The 21,182-nt window shown below is 42.5% G+C and overlaps 1 protein-coding gene across 7 annotated transcripts in view; it reads left to right on the top strand.

The window, feature by feature from the left end:
• Dync1i1 (dynein cytoplasmic 1 intermediate chain 1) overlaps positions 1–21,182 on the top strand; it is a 304,734-nt gene that overhangs the window by 271,066 nt on the left and 12,486 nt on the right. For all 7 annotated transcript variants that reach the window (XM_005363697.3, XM_013352447.2, XM_005363700.3 and 4 more), the window contains 2 exons: positions 11,689–11,829; positions 15,788–15,913. In XM_005363697.3, the coding sequence (XP_005363754.1) occupies positions 11,689–11,829; positions 15,788–15,913 (267 nt within the window). The remainder of the gene's footprint in view (positions 1–11,688; positions 11,830–15,787; positions 15,914–21,182) is intronic.

The raw sequence follows: 21,182 nt of genomic DNA on the forward strand, positions 1-21,182 counted from the left end.
TTGGGAGGCAGAGCCAGGCGGATCTCTGTGAGTTCGAGACCAGCCTGGTCTACAAGAGCTAGTTCCAGGACAGGCTCCAAAACCACAGAGAAACCCTGTCTCGAAAAACCAAAAAAAAAAGAAAAAAGAAAAAAAGAAAAGTTATGAGTTCGTTAGTTTGCCTGAGTAAAGCATTGTGGGTGGAGAAGTTTCAACAGCAGAAATTTATTTCCTCCCTGTTCTGATACCAAAGGGCAGCTTCTTCTCAGAGTTTCTGTGTAACCGATCGATGGCAGACCTCCCTCTGTGGCTCCAAGTTGTTTTTTTCTTTTGCATGTGTCCGGGTCCTGCTCTCTGCTTATAAACATATTGCTCACATTGGATTACATTCCCCAAAGTCAAATCTAAACTTAATTACCTGTTAGAAAGCTTTATCTCCAAACACAGCAATCACATTCTAAGGTACTGGGAACAGGTATTTAATTTTGAAAGCAATGCAATTCTTCCCATAAGGAAAACTGAGGCTGCTTCAGTATCCCAGTTTCCCCTTGATTGTGAACCAAAAATGAACCCTGTTGGCAGCATCACAGGCTTCAGAGAACATGTCTTCACCACCCTGGCTCCTGAACCCGAGCACTATAGTATCTCCAAGACTAACATCCGGGGCAGTAAGATCTTGAGGGAAGTGACAGTTGGTGTAGTGAGGTGGCTCTGACAGTTGGCTGTGATGATGGTGAAATTCATCCAGGGTCCCACCTTACAGATGCTCTGCCCATGTCCAGCTGCACACAGTGATGATTGGACCCAGGCTCTGGACCATGCATTTTCCTAGCATCACTGCTCTTCCTGGACAAACACAGGGGACTATCTTAGGAGAGCTGAGTTCATCTCTCTCACACATACACACAAATCATTTGCAATGCAAGAATTACAAAGGATTTAACTCTAAAACCAACTTTCATCCGTTTTTAATGGGCTAGAATACATCATATGCTTAACTTCTTTTACTGCTATGGTACAGTGACTACTCCTGGTGAGATTTCCCACACTGATTTGCCGAGTGGCTACGCTGGATTATGTTCCCGGCAGCTACGCTGGTTTCCATGGCTTTGCCCCACGTGCTCACCACCGTCCTTTTTCTTCTCCTTGGTAGCCATTTGAAATGGGATAAGACAGAATCTTAGTGAAGTTCGGATGTGGATTTTCCTGGCAGGTAGAATGTTGGACGTTTTGTATGTATGTATTGGGCAGTTGTACTTCTTCTGAGAACCGTTTACTCAACTCTCTTGCCCATTTATGGACAGGGTGTTTGGGTTTTGAGCTTTGACTTTTGAGTCATTTCCACATTCCAGATCTTAGTCCCTTGTCAGGGGCACAGCTTGTAGAAACTCTTGAAAGACCAGCATGTCCGCACTGAGCACCATTTATCCCAGCCTTCCTTAGCCAGCGCTATCACTCTCGTCATGTGTCTGTCTGTGACACCCCTTGGCCATCACTCTGGTCCCACTCATCCATTCAGCTCTCCCCATCCTCGGTTCTGCTCTGCTGGTTTACCTTGGCGTAGCCTTCTTCCTCTTAATAACAGTTTTCCTGGCCCTCCACACGTCCTGTAAATAACTCCTGTCCTGACTCCATATCTGTATTTCTTTTGTCGGTTTAGCTTCAGAGTCATGTCTAGACCCAAATGCACCGTGTTTAAATTGCCAGTCACATCTTTTCCCCTTGCTCTACTTCTTCTGTCTTCAGCTCAGGTAAAGGTACCAAATACTCAGTCATTCATACTCAGAAAAGATGGAAACTTCATGTTAGATGTCTTCAGACACGGTACATGACACATTTATCAATGCATACTTAATAAATTAGCAGGTATTGTATCAAGAAGTCTTAATATGCCCATGATCAAAATTATTATTACTTTACTATGTGGACAAATGCTCAGGCTGACTAGGGCTTTCCCAGGCCTTACCCTGACGTCTCCCCGGGAATAGCACCCTGACTTATGTGACCAGGCTTGCCTTGCTCTCCCCACTTGACTGTCTTCCTTCCCATCTAGGATCTCTACATCTTTCACAACAGGCTTCCTCACCTGCTCTAGATAATACCTTCCTGGACCACATCAGATGGCAACCTGAAAGTCGGTCTTGGGATTCCTTTGGCACCTAACAACTGTAGCCCAGGATCAATACCTGGCTATATACCTGCTCTTTCCTTAGTGTAAACAAGACAAGTAGCCGGCAGTTTTCCAGGGAGTTTCAGACAAGGTAAATTCCTTGTTGAGTTTTACCTGGGAATTTTATTTCTCTTCTCTTCAGACAATGCAACCTCTGCACCTCCTTGTAATCCAGTGTGCTCCCTTTCATCCTGGTTTTTATGTCACTTGGCCCTGCTTCAGTACCAGATATCAGGATGGAGGCAAGAGCTATGTAGCCATCTTGTTCTTGGTAGAGTTCTCTGTTGAGTGTTTGCTCTTAATTTTGCAAGATACATAACTTGAAGATGCAGCAGATCTTCTCGGAATAAAGTGTAAAAATGCGTCTCCAGATACATGATCTTCTTTGGACTCATTTCAGGTCCCATTCTTTTTTCTGGATAGTTAGTGCTTGAGAACAGAGTCAGCTCTTGACTGCTCCTGATTGTCTAAGGTAGAAAGCCTGCATTCTGTTCTTAGACAATCACTACCTGATGTGTGTGCTTTGTAAAAGGAAATTAGGGCGTCTGTGAGTGGGGTGAATGCCTTCTGAAATGGTGTCGTTTAACAATGTGTGTTTCTGCTGCCATGCTGTTAAATACCAAAAATACCAGAAGGAAAACACACACAATCAAAACTAACATTTTAACTTTTGCAAGCAAGACAAGCAAAACTGACTATCTGAGGTTGGTAAGTGTTTGCCAGATAGCAGAAAACAGCATCCCCACAAGTCTGAAGGCTTCTTCGTGTCTTTCTGGCAAACTCCATAAGCCAAACCATGTCTGTTTTTTTGTTTGTTTTTATCTTTATCATCATTTTTTTTTATCCCTTCTCCTCTCCTTTCTTAGAACCAGACCAAAAAAAAAAAATTAAAATTGGCTTTTGGTTAAAAACTACCTGTGCTGTCACCAAATTCTGTCCCACTCCACACATTTGCTACATCCTTTTGACAAAGCTCACTCATACAGAATACTTTAACTGTGAAGGAAACCACAGACATAATCATAAAGCCATGTTCCAACTCAACGTGTATGCATACCTTCCTGTGGTTCCACTCTTTAGCACTCCTTCGTGAGCGCATGCCTTTGAGCTGCTGAACACGTATGCAGGCACGTGTGACTAATCCACATAACTGCAAACACTTTGGGGGCTTACCATCCACCCAGCTCACTGGACTTTCTCATTGTGCAAAAGTAATGGCTTGGGAAATCCTTTCTGTTGCTGTTTCAACCAAAGGGAAGGGCAATGTTAGCCTGTATTTTAATGTTCTATTTACTGCACAGATTACCTTCTCATGCATAGCTTTCTAAATAATATTGAGTGTGGGAAGATACATGCTAGCTGCTTATGAAATTAAAGCTTCCCCCACATCCAGACCCCCTGCATTAACTTCCATTTTACATCTCATATTGAAAGATGAATTAGAACTCATTTTTTACCCCAAAGCAGCTGTTGTGAGATTAAACAAATATTGGTCTATCTTGACCAGATTTCTGTGACCTCTTCCCTTTGCAAACTCTCTAGAACAGGAAGTAACCCAAGTGATCACATGGCTATTTCCAATATTCTGAATCACATCACCTCATGTTGGCCTCACGTTTAGCTCATGTTGGCTTCTTCAATAGAAGAAATTCCAGTTTGGCTAAGTGGGAATAGAATAGTCATCAAATCTGTTGCAAAGATAAGGCTAACTCAAGCAGAATGTTTTGAACTTCTGCTTTTTAGGGTTCTCCATTCTGATTCTCATTGAAATTGAAATAAATATGTCAGCTCTATTAGCATTAAGTATTACACAAAAGGTATAGTACATTTAATACAGGAGACATAAGCAAGATGGACTATCAAACTTCACCCTTACTCTGAAAGTATGCCCAACACGCACACACAAACACATTCACACACCTAAATGCTATATTCAAATGCAGTGAGATCATCAATACCAGATTAGTTTTGGTAATTGATGAATACCAACTTAGACATTTCAGAAATAAATACACTGGGGGAATCAAAGTAGGACCTATTGTTCTAGATTTGGAATTTGATGTTTTTTAATTTGTACATTTAAAACATTCATTATAAACTCACACTACCACTACCTACTCAAGACTGAGCATCTCAGAAAGGCACCAGCAACAGGGGAAGAATTCATGGAACCCTCACTACTCCCTACGGAGCTACTAGACTTTCAAAGTTTCTGGATTGGCAGTGGCAGGAAGGCAGGGGGTAGCAACTCCTGAGATATTGTTGCTTAAGTGAGTAAGTCCTCACCCATGTCCATGTAAGCAAGCCTAGTTAAACACTATGTGTTGTGGGAATTCCTTCAGCCAATAGCCTGGTCACCAACAAACTTTAAAAGACATCAAAGTAGGAGGGGGCTTTGTGAGAAGAAGAAATAGTTAAGCAGAAGTGTAAAGGGAGCAAAAGGGATTAATGGGGAAATATAATTCTAGAGCTTTACATATGTGTATGTGTGTGTTTGTATCTGTGTTTATAAAATTATGGAAGAATAGATTTTAGCATTTGTATAGGACTGACGATGATATAGGTCAATTGGAAGAAACACAAAGCTCGCTGCTGCACTTCTGGCACTGTATAAAACCAGAGGAGCAGTAGTTCGGGATCATCCTCAGCTACCCAGTCAGCCACAGACACAGCTACCTGACACTCTGCCTCAGAGAGTCTACATTTGTAATAGTTTGTAAGATCAATGCCACAAACTTCTGGGCTTAAAGTGAAGATTAGTATTTAAAACTATTTCAGTGGAAATATTTTGCGGTGTAACTTACTAGCTAGTAAAATACAGTTGTATAACTTGACATGCAAGTCATAATAAAGAAACAGAACTCGGGCCTGCAAACACTGTCTGACTCCTTTCTCTCTCTCTAATTCCTCATGGTGTCCAGACACAGATTTAACCAAGCAGATCTAGCTGCTTCCAGGTCGGGTCCATTCTCCTCCTTTGCACCTCCAATCCTTCATAGAGATACTCCCATCTTCTCTCCATGTTTCTGGGACTCCCTACTCATCTTGACCCTTGTAGGCTTACAGGATGCTTTGGCCTAACTACCATGCTGTTGAATATGGAGCACCTCAGCCATAATAGCGATGGCGCTGGAAAACGTGCCACCAGTAAAGGGGACTCTTCTGAACCTGCTCACCCTCTTTTTTCTGTTGCTCCACAATTCCTCCAAGAGAAAGAGAATGTGGCTTGAGAGAAGAGCTGTTGAAGGAATTTGGAGCAACTCAGTTGACCCCAGCGCGGGAGACATAATTCTCCTCTCCGCAACCTGAAAGAACAGCTCGGCTGTGTAATGTCTTCACATTGCATCCATAAAATGTGTGCCTCTAGAAGCCCAGTTTCAAAGAACCTCGAGGTCAAGCTCACATTCACAAAAACATCAGTGTGGGAAACACTCCCTTCATGAATGAGGCAAAGCTCGTAGCTTTCCCCGTTGCTTTGAACGCTCGCTTACTAGTCAAAACCTGTGAATATGTGTACATTCTTTTTTTATGGATAATTGGGCTCTTTATTGGTGGCGCCTCCTGGATCAGGAGGATTCGTCCATGCAAATAAGCTGAAGAGGAAGGCAGAGCCACAAAGAACGCCTTTCATGTGGCTTCGGCTCTCAGGTAGCTGCTACATTTAGACAGAGACAAACGTCAGGTTCCTGGATGTCCACAATCACCCTTCAAATCGTTTTAAATCAATTAGTTCAAACGCAAGTCCCTGCGTTGCTTTTGTTAATGCCCCCAAACAGCAAACTGGCCTGCCCTCCATGTTCTTTTGAGAATAATTTGCCCAGAGCATTGCTGTCTAAACGTCAACTCCTGTACCTGAAGACAGCCGTTGTGTGCGCTGCTATTTACTAGCAGCCACAGAAGTTAAGGTGACTAGGCGACACTTGGTGCATTCGAAGGGCCTCCAATTAAGTTGCACGCGAAATTTTCCAACGGTGGTACTGAACTTGCAACACCTCTCTGGGTCCAAGAGCACTGCTTTCTTTGGTTTGGTTTGTGAGTTTGGTTTATTTGTTTGTTAAACCACTCTCTTTTTATGGTAGAGTCATCCATTTTGTGTGAGCCTGAAGTTTTGGGGTCTTTTGGTTGCTTTTTCTTTTTTAAAGCGATGCTGCGGTCTCACATTCTGATGTTTCCTGGAAGAACTGGCTGGCTCTTTATTTAAATGACTTCACAGGAACCCACAGAGCAGTTGTTGGGGGAGATTTTCACGTTACTCCTCTTGGTTGCCATCCTTCTCCTGTAAGAGGATCTTGTTTCTAGGTAACGTCCATTCCCTTTCCTTCAGCTTCAGAACTCAGGCTTAGAAACTGCATTATTAGTTTTCTGTCCTCTGCCCTACCTATCTGAATAGTATCCCCTATAAAAAATACCCCCTCCCCAACAAGAGAAGCGTTTCCAGGTCAGGCACACATTTCTATGTCTGCTTGGAGAGTTCATCATTTAGTAACTAGCCCAACCTCAATAACCACGCATGGTGTTTGAGGCCACTGGGGAATATTGTAGCCCAAATCTTTCTATCCCCCACCCTTCGGAACACTAAATTCTGTTGGGATGCTTGTAGGTCCCCCATAAATGAGGGAGACAAAGGACACCGAGGAAAATGGCCATTTTGGTCTCTGTCATTTCAGCCTGTGTCAAGAACAGGAAATGGTTTCTGAGTTAGCAGGTTGGAGGGCGGCCGGGTCTCCTGGTTGTTCCGAGTAGGCTCTACAGCATAGCCTGGTTCTCAAGGTGTCACTGCAGAATGCTGCATACCGGGAGGTCTTGTTTCTTTAAATAGATTTCACTCTTCCAACTCTCTAACGCCAATTCTGTATTTCTTCTTTTTCAGTTGATCAATGAGAAAAGCGATTACTGCCTACTTCCATTATTTTGAATTTCTCAGTTTTTTTTTTTTTTTTTGGTTTTTCGAGACAGGGTTTCTCTGTGGCTTTGGAGCCTGTCCTGGAACTAGCTCTGTAGACCAGGCTGGTCTCGAACTCACAGAGATCCGCCTGCCTCTGCCTCCCGAGTGCTGGGATTAAAGGCGTGCGCCACCATCGCCCGGCTGAATTTCTCAGTTTTACATTATTATTTTACCAAGTTGCAAAGTTTGGAAAGCATTTAAAATTGTTTACATTTTTTGTAAACTCATGATTCAAATTCTAGGAACACCAAGTAAGATGGATTCTGTAATCATATGTACCACTGAACACTGAACAGCCTTTTAGAAAAACAAACTTTTCTGTATTCTCTGTTTCATTCCATCGTTGCTGCTGAGTAGCACGGCACATGGCAAAAACCGTCCTAGGATCACAGAGAACCCAGGAATCAGCGCACCGTCTTTCCATGTCACACACGAGAAAACTGACATTCAGAAGCACGAGGTGAACCGCCCAAATGCTGTGGTTCCCCCCATCTCTCATGACTGGCCTGGCTTTGCTACTCCTGTCTTTCAGCTGCTGTCTTCGTGGTCCTCACCGGAGGCCCCCAGTCAGAGAACCGGAGTGGAGTCTTTCTGCTCCTGCTCTTTGGATTCTTGCTGTGCTGTCCTGGCTAAAGAACAGTTTCCATCCTGGTCATAGCATGGAAAGGAGAATGTTCTTTTCTCCCCAAAACACTCCTCAGAAGTGTGGGCGATATACTCAATAATATTAATAACTGTGATAGGGAAAAAAGCAGCCAGCAATAATTAACTATTTGTACACCTCATTTAGTGTGCACTTAGTAAATAGTACTTGAATTGCATGGGGAGGGAAAGAGCAGGAGAACGGATTTGTTAGTGTGTGTGTGTGTGTGTGTGTGTGTGTGTGTGTGTGTGTGTGTAGACTGAAGACGAGGTAGAGGGGCCCCAGAGGGCTCACAAACAGAGGATGTGCTTAACAGCTAAAAATCCTGAGACCAAAAGCGACCTCCCCTCCTCCACAGCCTGCTTACTTTCCTGAGCTATAATTTTCTTTTCCATAAACACCGTCTACCTTACAGAAATTTTATGCGGATTAAGTCAGACAATGTGAGCGGAGCCTGGTCCACAGAAAACCTCCTTTCCTGCCCTCCACATCAGCCGGTGCTAGTCGGCCACTCTGCTTTGTTTGAACATCAGACAATTAGTAGCAAGCTGGGCTGCGTAGCTTCATGTGCTGTGTTGGAATGGGACGCCTGGAGACCCAGAGAAACCTAGTGGGTCGAGGTTTTGGTTCAGTGGCATGTGCCACGCATGCACAGGCTGTGGGTGACATTTTCCTTCTCCTTTTGCCGGCACATTGGTAATGCTAAGCTTGCCATTTGAAAGGGAAGCACACAGGTGAAGGGGTTTTTCTCTAGTGAAATCTGACTGCTTTGCCAAACACTTTTTATGGCAACACACTGGGCAGCAATATTTAGTTAACTAAATGACCTCAGGTGTTTTCTGGAGAAATGTTTAAAATCATGAAGCCCCAGTGACTTTGACACACACCAAGGATAGCGTGAGACTCCTCCTCCACATTGGCAGTGTTAGTTCTCATACCGTCTTTTCACAATCTATGGTATTCTAAAATCAGAACTCATGCCCTAGTAAGTCATAAAAAGCTTGCTTGTGAGCTCTGAAATTTATGTTTCGCAAACTCAAAAGCAGTGTGCTTGGGATTAGATGCTTTTAAGGTCTTTTATGAAAATGTTAATATATTTCATGATATTTAATGCTTAACATACATTTTAACATACATTAAGTATTTGAGGCAGATCATTAATAATGTTATCCTTCGAGACGAAATGAAATAGAATGATGAAATAACTTATTGAACAAAGTGTAATTACTATTCAAAATAATACTAGTGGACAATTTGGCATTTCTGTACCTGCATTTTATGCCTGTGCAGGACATGGGTCCTACTGGTCTGTAGATAGGAGCCCAGATGGTATAGTAATGAGTTCAGTAAGTTTCCCGACCTATGAATTTATTTATCAAGGTTGGACAGAGTCTTTGAAAATGTGAAACTTCTTTCCCTTCCCCAAGCACACACCTACCATAGCCAAGCGTTACTTCCACAGTGGCTTTTATAATAGAAGGCTCAGCCTTGGAGGTTAAAGGGAATGAAGAAGCGGCGGAAAGGCAAAAAGAATAGCAGCATTTCAGTCAAGATGACGAGCAGGGCAAAACTGAGGTGAGTAGCATGAAAAAGGGAAGTTATTTCCAGATGTCTCGAAAGTGATGTCTCCAGAACAGACTCCGCTTTTTCCTGAACTTCTCAGTAAAGAAAATATCAGAAAGAAATAGAACAAACATACTATAAAAATTAACAGAATCGCTTATCACGGAGATTGTCGTGTCTTCTGGTGACAACTCCCGGGAGAGTGACTGTCTAAAGCTGCGGAGGGGTTTTCACTGATCACAGTAATAACGGCAGGTGTGTTGTGTGTTTACTGTATGCTTGGACTTGTACCCGTATCTACAGTTCTGTGTGCTTAGGTGTACTATCGACTGAATGAATGTTAAAACACGTTTGTCTTAGCCATTGTTGACTTTAAAAGAACTGTGCTGTGCTCTCCAACAAATAGTGGCCAGCTAGCTGGAAAATCAAGAATCTGTTGTAACATTTTTTTTCTTATGCAAAGAGTTAGAATGTAATATACACATCTGTCAGGGAAGGATCAAAAAATTATTTTAATGTATATAAGGGAAATGATACAATTATAATATTGGGTAGTAAATTGATACCTGGATTTTCTGGAAAAAGTTTGAATTATGTAATCCAAACATTGAGAGGAAGATATAAGTAAGTAGCCAATAAGCAAATAGTTTTGTCTTCTAATCATATTTCAGACATGAGATTTAGAATATTTTTGTATATAAAAGTTATAGAGTAATAATATGCAGGACTATAAGACAAATGTCTAGTTTGTTCCTTTTTGGTGTTTCAATGGCAGATACTGTTTTTCAAATTACACTCTCTCACAAATACTTTTGAAGTTAAAAAATGGTACATCTATCTTTTATAGAAACACTCCAGACACACACAAACCCACACACACACACACCCCACTAGCCCAAACTGTGTTGCTTTAAGCTATCTAAATTTTGTTTTCATCAAACCAGTGATTTTTAAATGTCAAGAAACTGCAAATAACGGAAAGAAATCGATTATAGTTACTCTGCCATAACAAATTGTTGCGTTATATTTAGGTTAAAGAACTGTGGGTTTTCCCGGATTTTCTCCACTTCAGTTTCAGAGCCTGGACTGTGGGCATTTTGCATGCAGAGGCAGCACACATGGGCTGTTCGCTCTGATATTTGGAGCTGATTCCCTACAGATGTGTCTGAATATCCGAAGCAGAAAGGATTTGATTGTTATATTGTATGTTATCTTTTCTTGATCTTACCACCCTGGCCTGTGTAGGCATTCGAAGCGACTACAGACAGCTGACTGGAGCAAGAAGATGAAAATTCCCATTGTTTAGATTTCTGTCAGAGGATATAAGAATAGTTAATTTCCTTTATCTCTGGGGCTTTCATTATCATTTAAATTTCATTTTACATTAATTGATCAGGGATTAGTAAAGCCATTATGCAGAAATTAGAATAAGACAAGCCGGATGGAATGAATAATTCATAGAGTCCAATTACGTTTTATTTCTGGTGTACTTTCAAACTTGCCTCTGACTTCTGTGCTATTTTGATGTGACAATATTCTCTGGAAATCAAGTGTGCCATTTTAATTTATTATATCCCTCTGGAGTGGAGGCATTTGTATGCCGTGGAAGAATGTTCAGTGTTTCCACTCAGAACATCAACTTTAGGGGGGTCTTAGAAATCCTTAGTGATTCAGAAAGGATGACATATTTTCTGTGTAAGTTAAGAGGTTCTACAATGAGCTTCGTCATTCCACTTGGTTCAGGTAAACTAACCCTGAAGGTTAGGGAGGTTAGGATCTCCAATGGCGAGATTCCCACTTTTCTCTAAAAGCTGAAACCCCAAGCTGAAACCCTTTACAGGTATTTGTTCCCTTTCCTCGCCTCAAAGGAAGAGTTAAAATATGAATTTGACCCGCAGTTGGACTGGAAGTGGCCGCCGTTGCTGCAGCGACAAGCGAGGACCACGAGGTGGCAGACGTTGCCTTCGGTGCAGAACCAGGGCTCCCAGGGACCGCCCGAACTTCGGAGCATCCCAGCGGGTCCAAGCCCCTCGGACCACTGCTGGGGTTCAGGCTCCCCTGCGACTTGCACAGCTTGGCCCGGCAAGAATTCCGGGCTAATGGCAGTCGCGTCCACCTGTCTGGAATGTCGCTTACAACTGTGTCTGAAACCGCCTCACTCCGCGGGTCCCGGCCCCGGCCCATTCAGAGTATCCCCCACCCCCCGGGATTTATTTATGCCACTGGACAGTTGTAGTCACATTAAAGCTCCGGTTCACCTTCTCGAGGACTTTCATCTCGGGAAGTTTTATGACACTTGGTGAATGTGCAAAGTTTTTAATTAGGCTCTCTAGACAGCCCGAGGCGGCGGCAGCGCCACTAAGTCTTCACGGTCTCTCTGCTTTACAGCACAACAAGCCGCTCTACTCCTTTGAAGACAATGCAGACTATGTGTACGATGTCATGTGGTCCCCTGTGCATCCCGCGCTCTTTGCCTGCGTGGACGGGATGGGGCGCTTGGACCTCTGGAACCTCAACAGTGACACCGAGGTGAGCGGCGCAGGCGTCCGGGCCCAGGGCTGGGAGGGGGCAACCGGGACCACTCTGCAGTCTGATTCTTGCTGCAAAAAAAACGACCTTTTGTGGACAGACCCTCCAATGGCCTCTGGGATGCGCCCATCGCCCCCACCCCCACCCCCCAGCAGATGCATTGCCCAAAACGCCATGTCATTTCATTGCTCACCTATGGAAAATCTTAGACAGTTACTGACACTGCACACACACACACACACACACACACACACACACACACTTTAAAAAAAAAACAGCACAAGATGTATTCATACCTTTTCCCAAGGGAGAGGGCACATAGTGTTGAAATAATTTTATTGGCAGACACTTGGAAGAGAAAGTTGTGGTTGATGCTGTTTTTAGATCGGATTATTGAAACGGGGTTGGTTACTCTGTCACTGTTGGGTGTTTGTACAATTTCTGTTTAGACTCCATACAAGATGATTCTCTCTACTGCTTTCTGCTTAGATCATCCATTCATTTAATTTTTACCAAGGAAACATTTCTTGTCTACAATATTGAACTCAAAGGCAGTAGTTTCTAACTTTGAAAATGTATTCAAAAGACAAATTTTTTTAAGGTGGGATTTTAACATTTTAACAAGTCATTCGCATGTGGAAAAAAAAAGCCTATTTCTTAGAAAAGTTGATAAATGATTATTTTTAAAGTGTATGTCATCTGCTTTGTTCCTTTTTTTTCAGTTCCTCAAGATTATTGGGGTCTGAGTCAGAGCCATTTGGGGTTTTTTTCTGTTGTTGTTCTTGTGGGGGGGGGGAATTTGTCCTGTGAATGAATATTACGTGTCCTAAAATGGCCACTGCATCACTTCTTGGATTTTGGTCCAGAGAGTTCTCCGTAAGTGCAGATGTCCAGGTAGAGAGCACATGGTAGGAGGTACATGTCAGGGAAAGGAGTCTTTTGAAGTGCTTGGAGCAGGAAGCTGTTCGGCCTTTTTAATTAAGGACCCTACAGCTGGAGGACATGAAGGAGGAACGCACAAAGCTAGGATTTTTTTTTTTTTTGGGTGGGAGGTGGCATGGAAATTTCCATCAGGTGGTGTTGCATCTGGGTATCTTGAAGGGCACAGATCTCTGTACCTATCACCAAACAGCGACCTTCTTAAAAGTACTTCCTTACAGCCCCGTTTCCCTTTTCCCTCCAAGAACTGTGTGCCGGGGAGGTTATGTAATGAGGCATCTTTGAAACCAATCACACGGCATGAGTGGGACACCCATCATTGGGGATGTTGAAATGTTTATAACATCCTTGCTTCTAATAGTAAAATGCTATTACCTTACGTTGTAATGGCTTCCCAAAGTCTTTCATCACTGTTGATTAAAATCATATTGCTTCTATTTGCCACGAGAAACTCACCCAGAGCAACCAAAACACAAACGCTTTCCAGATTGACTCGGGAGTTTGCTGTATCAGAGAAGCAGGCCAAGCTGAGGTGATGTTTGCACAACACCCGGCTCCAGTGCGCAGGAAGGGATGGGGTGTTTGCACCCTCCGTACCGTCTAACTTTTGTGGGGTTTTGTTTGCCTGTTTGCTCTTTAACAGAAAGAGAAAGTGGCGCTTTGACATTGCTTCTCTTTCTGTGGGTGTCCGAGAGAGAAATGCAGAAGAGTTTTATGGTTAACATTTAAAAAATCAGGGTTGGTCACACATACAGTTGGGTTTTATAGTGAACGTGGTTCTGCGTCACAGTGACAGTAACAATACACGGAGTCTGATTCTAACCCAGGACCTCACGCTTCTAAAGCCCTCCTGGCATCTTCATCTTCAGGCCAGTTGAGTAATATTGTTCAGGTATAAGTCAGATTAGGAAATAGAAAATAGATTTATTTTAAAAAAAAAAAAGACTGAGGAGTCTCAATTCCCAGTCTATTTTGTTGTCCTACAAATTATACTTTTAAACTAAGTTGTACCTGATGCTCCTATGTAAAAGTGGCTTGAATTTACCTTTGACGTGACTGGCGTTTACTGGTTAGTAATTTGTGCTATATACATCTTTTATTTGCAATTAAAATGATTGTTCCAAGAGGACACAAGAATACTTAGGAAATCAAAGTTGAAGGCAAGACACATGCATAGGACATCAGATTATTTTAGTACACATTTGTTCATACGCGACCTTCTCTTACCCCTTAGATTAATGCAGACATATTTTGTTCTTCATTCACTTATTAATTGTTAGCATATACTACAGGCTGTGGTACCCTATTCTATTTTTTATAACAACTATGAAAAGAAAACATTTTAAATATTATAGACTTTAGCTTGCTTTATGACTTTCATTACAAGAAAACTAATTTCTTTAGAAACACGCTAGGCATTGTTTTAACTATATGAGAAGGTCAGGGTGTTTTTGAGTATTTTTTGATATGTTTATATGAAGATTAAGCATTTTACTCAGCTTTTAGATTATCCAAGGTAAAATCTGATGTTGAACATAGAAAACCCTGTATGATCTTTCTAAGTTACAGTATTAAAAGTAAACTCTGAAGGTTCTCTAGCTGAATCAGGAATTTGTTTTCAGGACAGCACAACTAATAATAAAGTGTATTGACAGAATTATAGTCCATCTAAATTCACATTGTTTTTATTCTTTGCAAGGTTTGGTTAAAAATTCAGCCTCTAGCTTGCACAGCAGGCTACCTTTATGGTTAGAAACTGGGTATTTTAAAAAATGAGCTGGGGATTTTTATTTTACATTTTTGTTCACAATTGACATGCAATGATTTAAGCAGGTGAAAAGAATTTTTATTGATTTCAAGATGAAGTTTAAACATAGATTCTTACATATGATAGAGTTTTTATTGCTATTTTAAAGACAGGTATTGGCTCAAGAGTTTCATGTAAACAGATGGTTTCGGTCCTTGGAGCAGCTGAACACTGGGGTGCTAAGCCACAGTACACGTCATGTTTCCATGTTGGTGAATCGCAGTGGCAGGAGATGCTCTCGGTGGTCCCCTCTTAATCATTTTTCCCTTTCTCTTTTAACATGTACCACTTTCTTTCTTAATGATGTGCTGCCATTTCCTTACACAAGGCCAGGCGCTCTAAACAGCTGTAAACCTCCAGGCTTAAAGACAGAGCACACGCACCGAAGAGGGCTTGGTTCACTCAAAATCCTTCCTCCACACACGAAGGTTCTTGCAGTAAATAAATAAATGACTGCAGGTTCTGTTTCAGCCCTGCTGCTTCACTGCAATCGTGGTTATTAGCCCAGTTTTCAGTGCTTCTGGATTTCCAGTGTTTATTAAAGGGATCACACACACACATAAATAGCTACATTTTCACAGGGTTGTCACTGTAAGGGCAGGGCCAAAGTTATGGACCATCTTTGTATCTATTGTGGTGTTGCCACCTGGAGAAAGAAAGAAAAAATGAAAAGAGGAAAGAGGAGAATTAAGACCCTTGAAGCTTTCTACCTGACACCTCTTTCCTTCTGATCCTCCACTCCCTGGGTGAGGCTGCTAAATGGCTGAATATCAGAGCATGCATTGCTCACGTTTTCATGAAGAATCGTGTCATCTGAGTAATTTACTGTTTCCCCCCCAGACCCTCACCCTTTGTCCTCAGTCCATGCAAACACAGACCTCTTTCTCCCCGACGTATCCCACAGGATCTGATGCTCAAGTGTGGCATGAGCTAGACAAACACCTGATGAGATCTGGACAGAGATGTCTACCACCGGCTTCCCTTACTATGGGAAAGAATGTCCCTCCTTCCCTTTCCTGTTCTTCTATCCTTTCTACCCCTACAGTCAGTGGAGCGTATGATTCTAGAACAATGACTCTTTCACTCTGGTACAGGGGATGGATGTGGCTTCGTGCACAGGAAGGCAGTTGTGACTCATGGAGAGAAACACACCGCTGTAGATTAGTATATTTATATTCATATTCCTTTTTGTGTCGTTAACCCCTTCGGCAGGTGCCAACAGCAAGCGTGGCCATTGAGGGGGCATCTGCCCTAAACCGTGTCCGTTGGGCGCAAGGTGGCAAGGAAGTTGCTGTTGGGGACTCAGAAGGCCGCATTTGGATCTACGATGTTGGAGAGGTACATATTTGTGATGTTCTATTTTTTTTTTTTTATCGTTTAATTTGTGGACAGAAGATTGACTTGTGAATTTACTTTAAAGACCTACCAAAATTATTAGCAAGACTTTCTGGGCCACAAGAACCTTCTCAATTGCGTTTGCAAATTTCCATTGACTTCAGGGGGGGAGTTTGTTAACAGCTCCTTGGGGTCTAATTTGGCCTGTGTCTCCATGCACAGCACACTTTAGTTAATGATCTGGACTCTTCCTATTTGTGCTGTGGAAACTCCCCGTTTACCATACGGAAGCATGAGAAGACACACTAAAGCTCACCAAACTCATAGTGCTAATTAAGATTGAAATTAGAATTCGCCGTTTACTCTGAGAAAGCCAAGTTGTAGTTAGTTGGTGTGCTGAATCAAAACCACAGCACTTAGGTATAGCGTTGCCAATTAAGAAGGCTGAGATTAATAAAATTTTATACCATTTTTGACATTACCATGTGAGATTTTGGTATGTCATATTGTATGACATGTAAGTAACTATCATGGGATGTATCATTGTGAAAAATAATGCATCTCTTACTCCAGAAAAAAATTGAATTTGTGGCCTATCTTTACTTTTCTATTATATACACATATACATATATATACACACACATATATAATGTTTTCTTTTACTTCTTAAGAAAGAGTTGGAAAAACTTGATTTCTGGTGAGGTTAAGGGTTATATTTTTGTTTTCCCTTAAAGACAAAAAAACAATACAGGAAAAACAAGCAATTGTATCAAGTTACATAGGCATAATTTGAATCTGACATTTGCATTCCAGAGAGAAAATAGCCCACATTTGTAGGCAGAGTCCGAGGCTGGGAAGTCCTCTGTGACTAGCTGATGGACTAGCTTACCCGATCGGAGTGAGAAAGGTGCACGCAGTTCCACCCATCAGCATGCTGGGACTTTGGCAATCCCAGCAGCGGCACTTTGGATGGCACATGATATAACGCGGTGCATCGTGCTCTACAGTTGGCTATGCTGAAGGAAGCCAGATGGCATTTTCAGATTTCAGCTGGGGAGAGAAACTGCATGAGGTTAGCGATGGGGCTTTCTATCCTAGCGTGCGAAAGGCCAAGTGAAACAGTTGAGCGTCTCTTGCTTGTCCCGTGTTTAGTCTCTTGTCCCCGCCATGGTTACTCCTGATTGCTATAAGTTAAAACTTCCAAAATGGCAGAGACTATCAGCACGGGTCTGCATGGTGAAGATCCAGATGGCCAGGTGCCCCGCAGCTTGGAGTCTGGGAAAGAGACTGATCTTCGGGTCAGAAATATTTATTACCCATGGTTCCCTAGTCATATTTTCTGCAGCGAGGATTCTTTATGCTGGATGTGCTTCACCTAAGACAGAGCAACAAAACAAATACTTGTTGAGCTGTTTCCTAAAGCATAAAGAAGCAAGTAAAGGAAAATTTAAACAAGGGTTATTGTTCTCTCCTACTTGCATGTTTTTCTTTTTTTGTTTTTCTTTTTTTTTTTCTTTTTTTTCTTTCTTAATAACAACTGTTATTTGGGGAGAAAAATAAAGGCGGAGAAAGGTCCAAAAACAGCAGAATAGAGATGAAACATTAAAACGCTTTGTCTCCTTCAAATGCGTGATGCTCTTTTTTAGGGGGTACACTAGTTATTTTAGTCCTGTGTGCTAGCTAGCCCAGTGATCTGGTTCATTTTATAAGGGACTCCTGAAAGACGTCCACACGTACAGAACTATTACATAGGTGGTAGATACATCCCAAAGAAAAGAAGAAAAAAACCCAGTAACATAGACATCATTTTCTGCAGTAAGATCTATTGATAGTTTGTGAATAGAATTACTGAACTATGAGTCAGTCTGGGGAGTGTCTGTGATTTTACAGAAGTTGCTTCAGCTGATATGGCTGCCCAACTCCTTCTAGGCCACTATCATCATCTCTGACTTGTGAACCGTTGTTATGCTCATATGTCTACTATCACACTGCAGGGCAGGCTGGTTTTCATTTTTGTATTATTGCCCTTGCTTTTCTAAGTGATATTACAGACTGAAGAAATGTCTGCAGCTCTCGGCCAGTCTTGCCTATTGTCTGGAGTCTAGACAGGCTATAGAAAAATCCCTGCGACATATAATAGGCCAAACAATTTGTAGGGTTGTTTATCCTTACGAATTCACTACTAGGAGAAGAAAGGGGAATGTACCATTATACTGAGTGTAGGTAATGTTACAGTCTTTCCGCCCTTCTCTGAATGAGTGAAAACCAGGCTAGGCTTCAACACTTGAATGATTCTTTCTGTATTGTTTGATCATACACAAAGCAGTGGTTAGCTCAGACTTAACAACGTCATTTAGACTAACTATCATTTTTCCTAAGTGTTTCTGTAAAGTATCTTATATTTTTTTCTAAGGTGAAGGGTCATTTCTCCCCCTCCTTTCTGTCCTCTGTAAGCTTGCCTTAAACCTTTGGAGACCAGCACTGTTGACACACACTTTGGAGATCAGGACTGACGGGAAAGATGGAATCTTACAGTTGAGGCTGAGCTAAAGCCCACTTTCTAGAAATGGTAGATTTCTCCTGGGCAGCTTCAGCCATTGTTGTAATAACTGTGACACCATTCCTTAGCCTGGAACTGACCGAGCATCGCTGTACTTAGGATGAGGGGATGCCTCCAAACAGGGCCCTCCCGGCCCCCTCACTCTCCTCCTCTGCAGAGAGCCATCTGGGGTGCTTTCCAGACTAGCCAGCCCACTGAGAATTAGAGGTCAGATCCAAAGCTGGTACACAGCTGATGAGGGGAAAAGAGCCTAAGCAGGAAGCAATTTAAATAGAAAAAAAAAAAAATAGAGAGGAAGAAGTAAAATACATGGCACTGAGAACCAATTGTCAGTAGGTTGTAGTACCACGGTCAGCATTCAAAACCAGTCCTCTGGTCCTCATTAAAGCTGAATTCCTCTCCAGGGTCACGCTGGCATTTGGAAAGCCTTGATGGAAAAAAGATAAAACACTTCTAGATAACTCTTAAGATGCAGTCTGCGCAAGAATATGAATGATAGTTTCCAGAATCCTCCCTGCTGATCGGTTTGCCTTGTGAACGGAAGAGGTGTCTTGTCTGCGAGAAGCCCTCTCGCATCCTTCTTCATGGTTGGTTTGCCCCAGACCTCTGAGAAGGGAAGGCAGCTGCTAGCTTGTGTGAAGATCTTGTGTGAAGATCTTGTTCTGCCGTGCAGCTGCTACACTGGCGTGGGGCTCGCGCAGCCTCAGAGTCCTGCGCTTCAGAGCCCCAGCTCAGCTGAATGCTCTATTGTCATTGCCTTGCAGCTGGGAAAGAAACTCGTCAGCAAAATGCTCCATAGTGTCGTTTCGTGACGGGCCCTGAATGTTATGTAGTCTGTTCTGTTCCCGAGAAAACTGACCATCAGACAAATCAGAAATAAAAGATTTGTCTCTCACTTAGATCTTGGGGGGGGGGGGGAGGAAATCTCTAGAAACGTGGTAAAAGAGAGTGCATGCTATATAATCCTACCGCCCACGTCTTACATTAGAAGATTCTAGATGACAACCCTCCAAGGGCTTAAGACAAGGTAGTGTTCTGTGACGCCTGCCCGCAACCTCATTTCCGTCCTACAACCAATTTACTTTAGAGTATAATGTCTTGGGGGGAAGACTTCTGTAATGCCTGCTTTATCAGATGAAGCAGGGTGGGGGGAGTCACCACTGTGCTCCCCACGGTGAGGAACTTCCTGCGAACACCATTGGCGGCAACGCCAATCTAGGCCAGGTGGGAAGGCACCAGCTGCTAACAACCATCTGCTTCATGTGCCCCAGCTGAGGTGCCAGCTGCGGCAGGGAGTCCCAGCACACAGCCCCAGTGATCATGGCCTTCTCGATTATGGACAATTATCCTTCGTGACTCGTACGATGATAGCTGTGGCTCAATCCAGATTTACTGATGCAATTTATTAGGGACTTGTGAAGAGGTAAACAGAGAGTGGCATATGAGCTCACAGAAATCAACAGGTTGAATGATCTCAGGGCCTGTAACTCTGGAAGTCAAACAGAAACCAGTCATGTTTTCGGGCTTGATGTTTAGTTTGTGTAGCACGCGTTCTTGCTTGTTTGACTTCAGCATTTTATCTGGAAATCTGCTGCACGTATTGATTTTCACAGATAGGGGTCTTGTTCCTTCTCGGAACAGGTGTTTAACTTCCATTAGCATAAATAGAAGCTATGCAAATCCACCGCAAGACAAAGAGCCCCCTTTTTATTATTTGGTTATAATTTTTATTCTATTTATGCTTTCAAAAATCACTTAAGTAGACAGTGGTTTCATGGATCATTTAAAATTTCTGAACTCTAAAATAAAGGAGCTGGAGAGATGGCTCAGCAGTTAGAACACTTGCTGCTGTTGCAGAGGACCCAAATCCAATTCTGAGCACCCACATCGGACTGCTCACAACTACTTGGAGCTCTGAATCCGGGGGATCTGACACCCATTCCAGGTCTCCTAGAGCAACTGCACACACACAGAAATAAAATAAAAAAGGTCAATTTTTTTGTTAATTGGGCTTATAAACAAAGTTGGGCTTATTGGGCGGTGGTGGTGCATGCCTTTAATCCCAGCACTCAGGAGGCAGAGGCAGGCAGGTCTCTGTGAGTTCTAGGCCAACCTGATCTACACGAGCTAGTTCCAGGACAGGAACCAAAGCTACAGAGAAACCCTGTCTCAAAAAACCTAAGAGAGAGAGAGAGAGAAGAAGGAGGAGGAGGAGAAGAAAGAGGAGGAGGAAAAGGAGGAGGAAAAGAAGAAGAAAGAAAGAAAGAAAGAAAGAAAGAAAGAAAGAAAGAAAGAAAGAAAGGAAGGAAGGAAGGAAGGAAGGAAGGAAGGAAGAAAGAAAGAAAGAAAGAAAGAAAGAAAGAAAGAAAGAAAGAAAGAAAGAGAGGCCTAGCTTTTGACTCCAGTCTGAGAAATCTCCACATTACCAGATGGGATCGACCCACGCTGGCGCTCTAGGGTCTCATTCCATTAATTAGAACACGGATAAAATAACAAGTCATAAATTAAGCCTAAATATAACCTCAGATGTGTTTATATTAGAATATACTCATAAAGATCTGTTGAAAACTGCAGGAGTTTTTCTTTTTTTTCCCTAATGATATGTGAACACACCTAGTTTACAAATTTAAAACTAAAAATGGCTTAGCTACCACAGTTCCATTACTGGATAGAAGGCTTTTCACACACACACACACACACACACACACACAC

The sequence above is a fragment of the Microtus ochrogaster genome, linkage group LG10 (assembly GCF_000317375.1).
Source record: "Microtus ochrogaster isolate Prairie Vole_2 linkage group LG10, MicOch1.0, whole genome shotgun sequence".
Taxonomy (NCBI): domain Eukaryota; kingdom Metazoa; phylum Chordata; class Mammalia; order Rodentia; family Cricetidae; genus Microtus; species Microtus ochrogaster.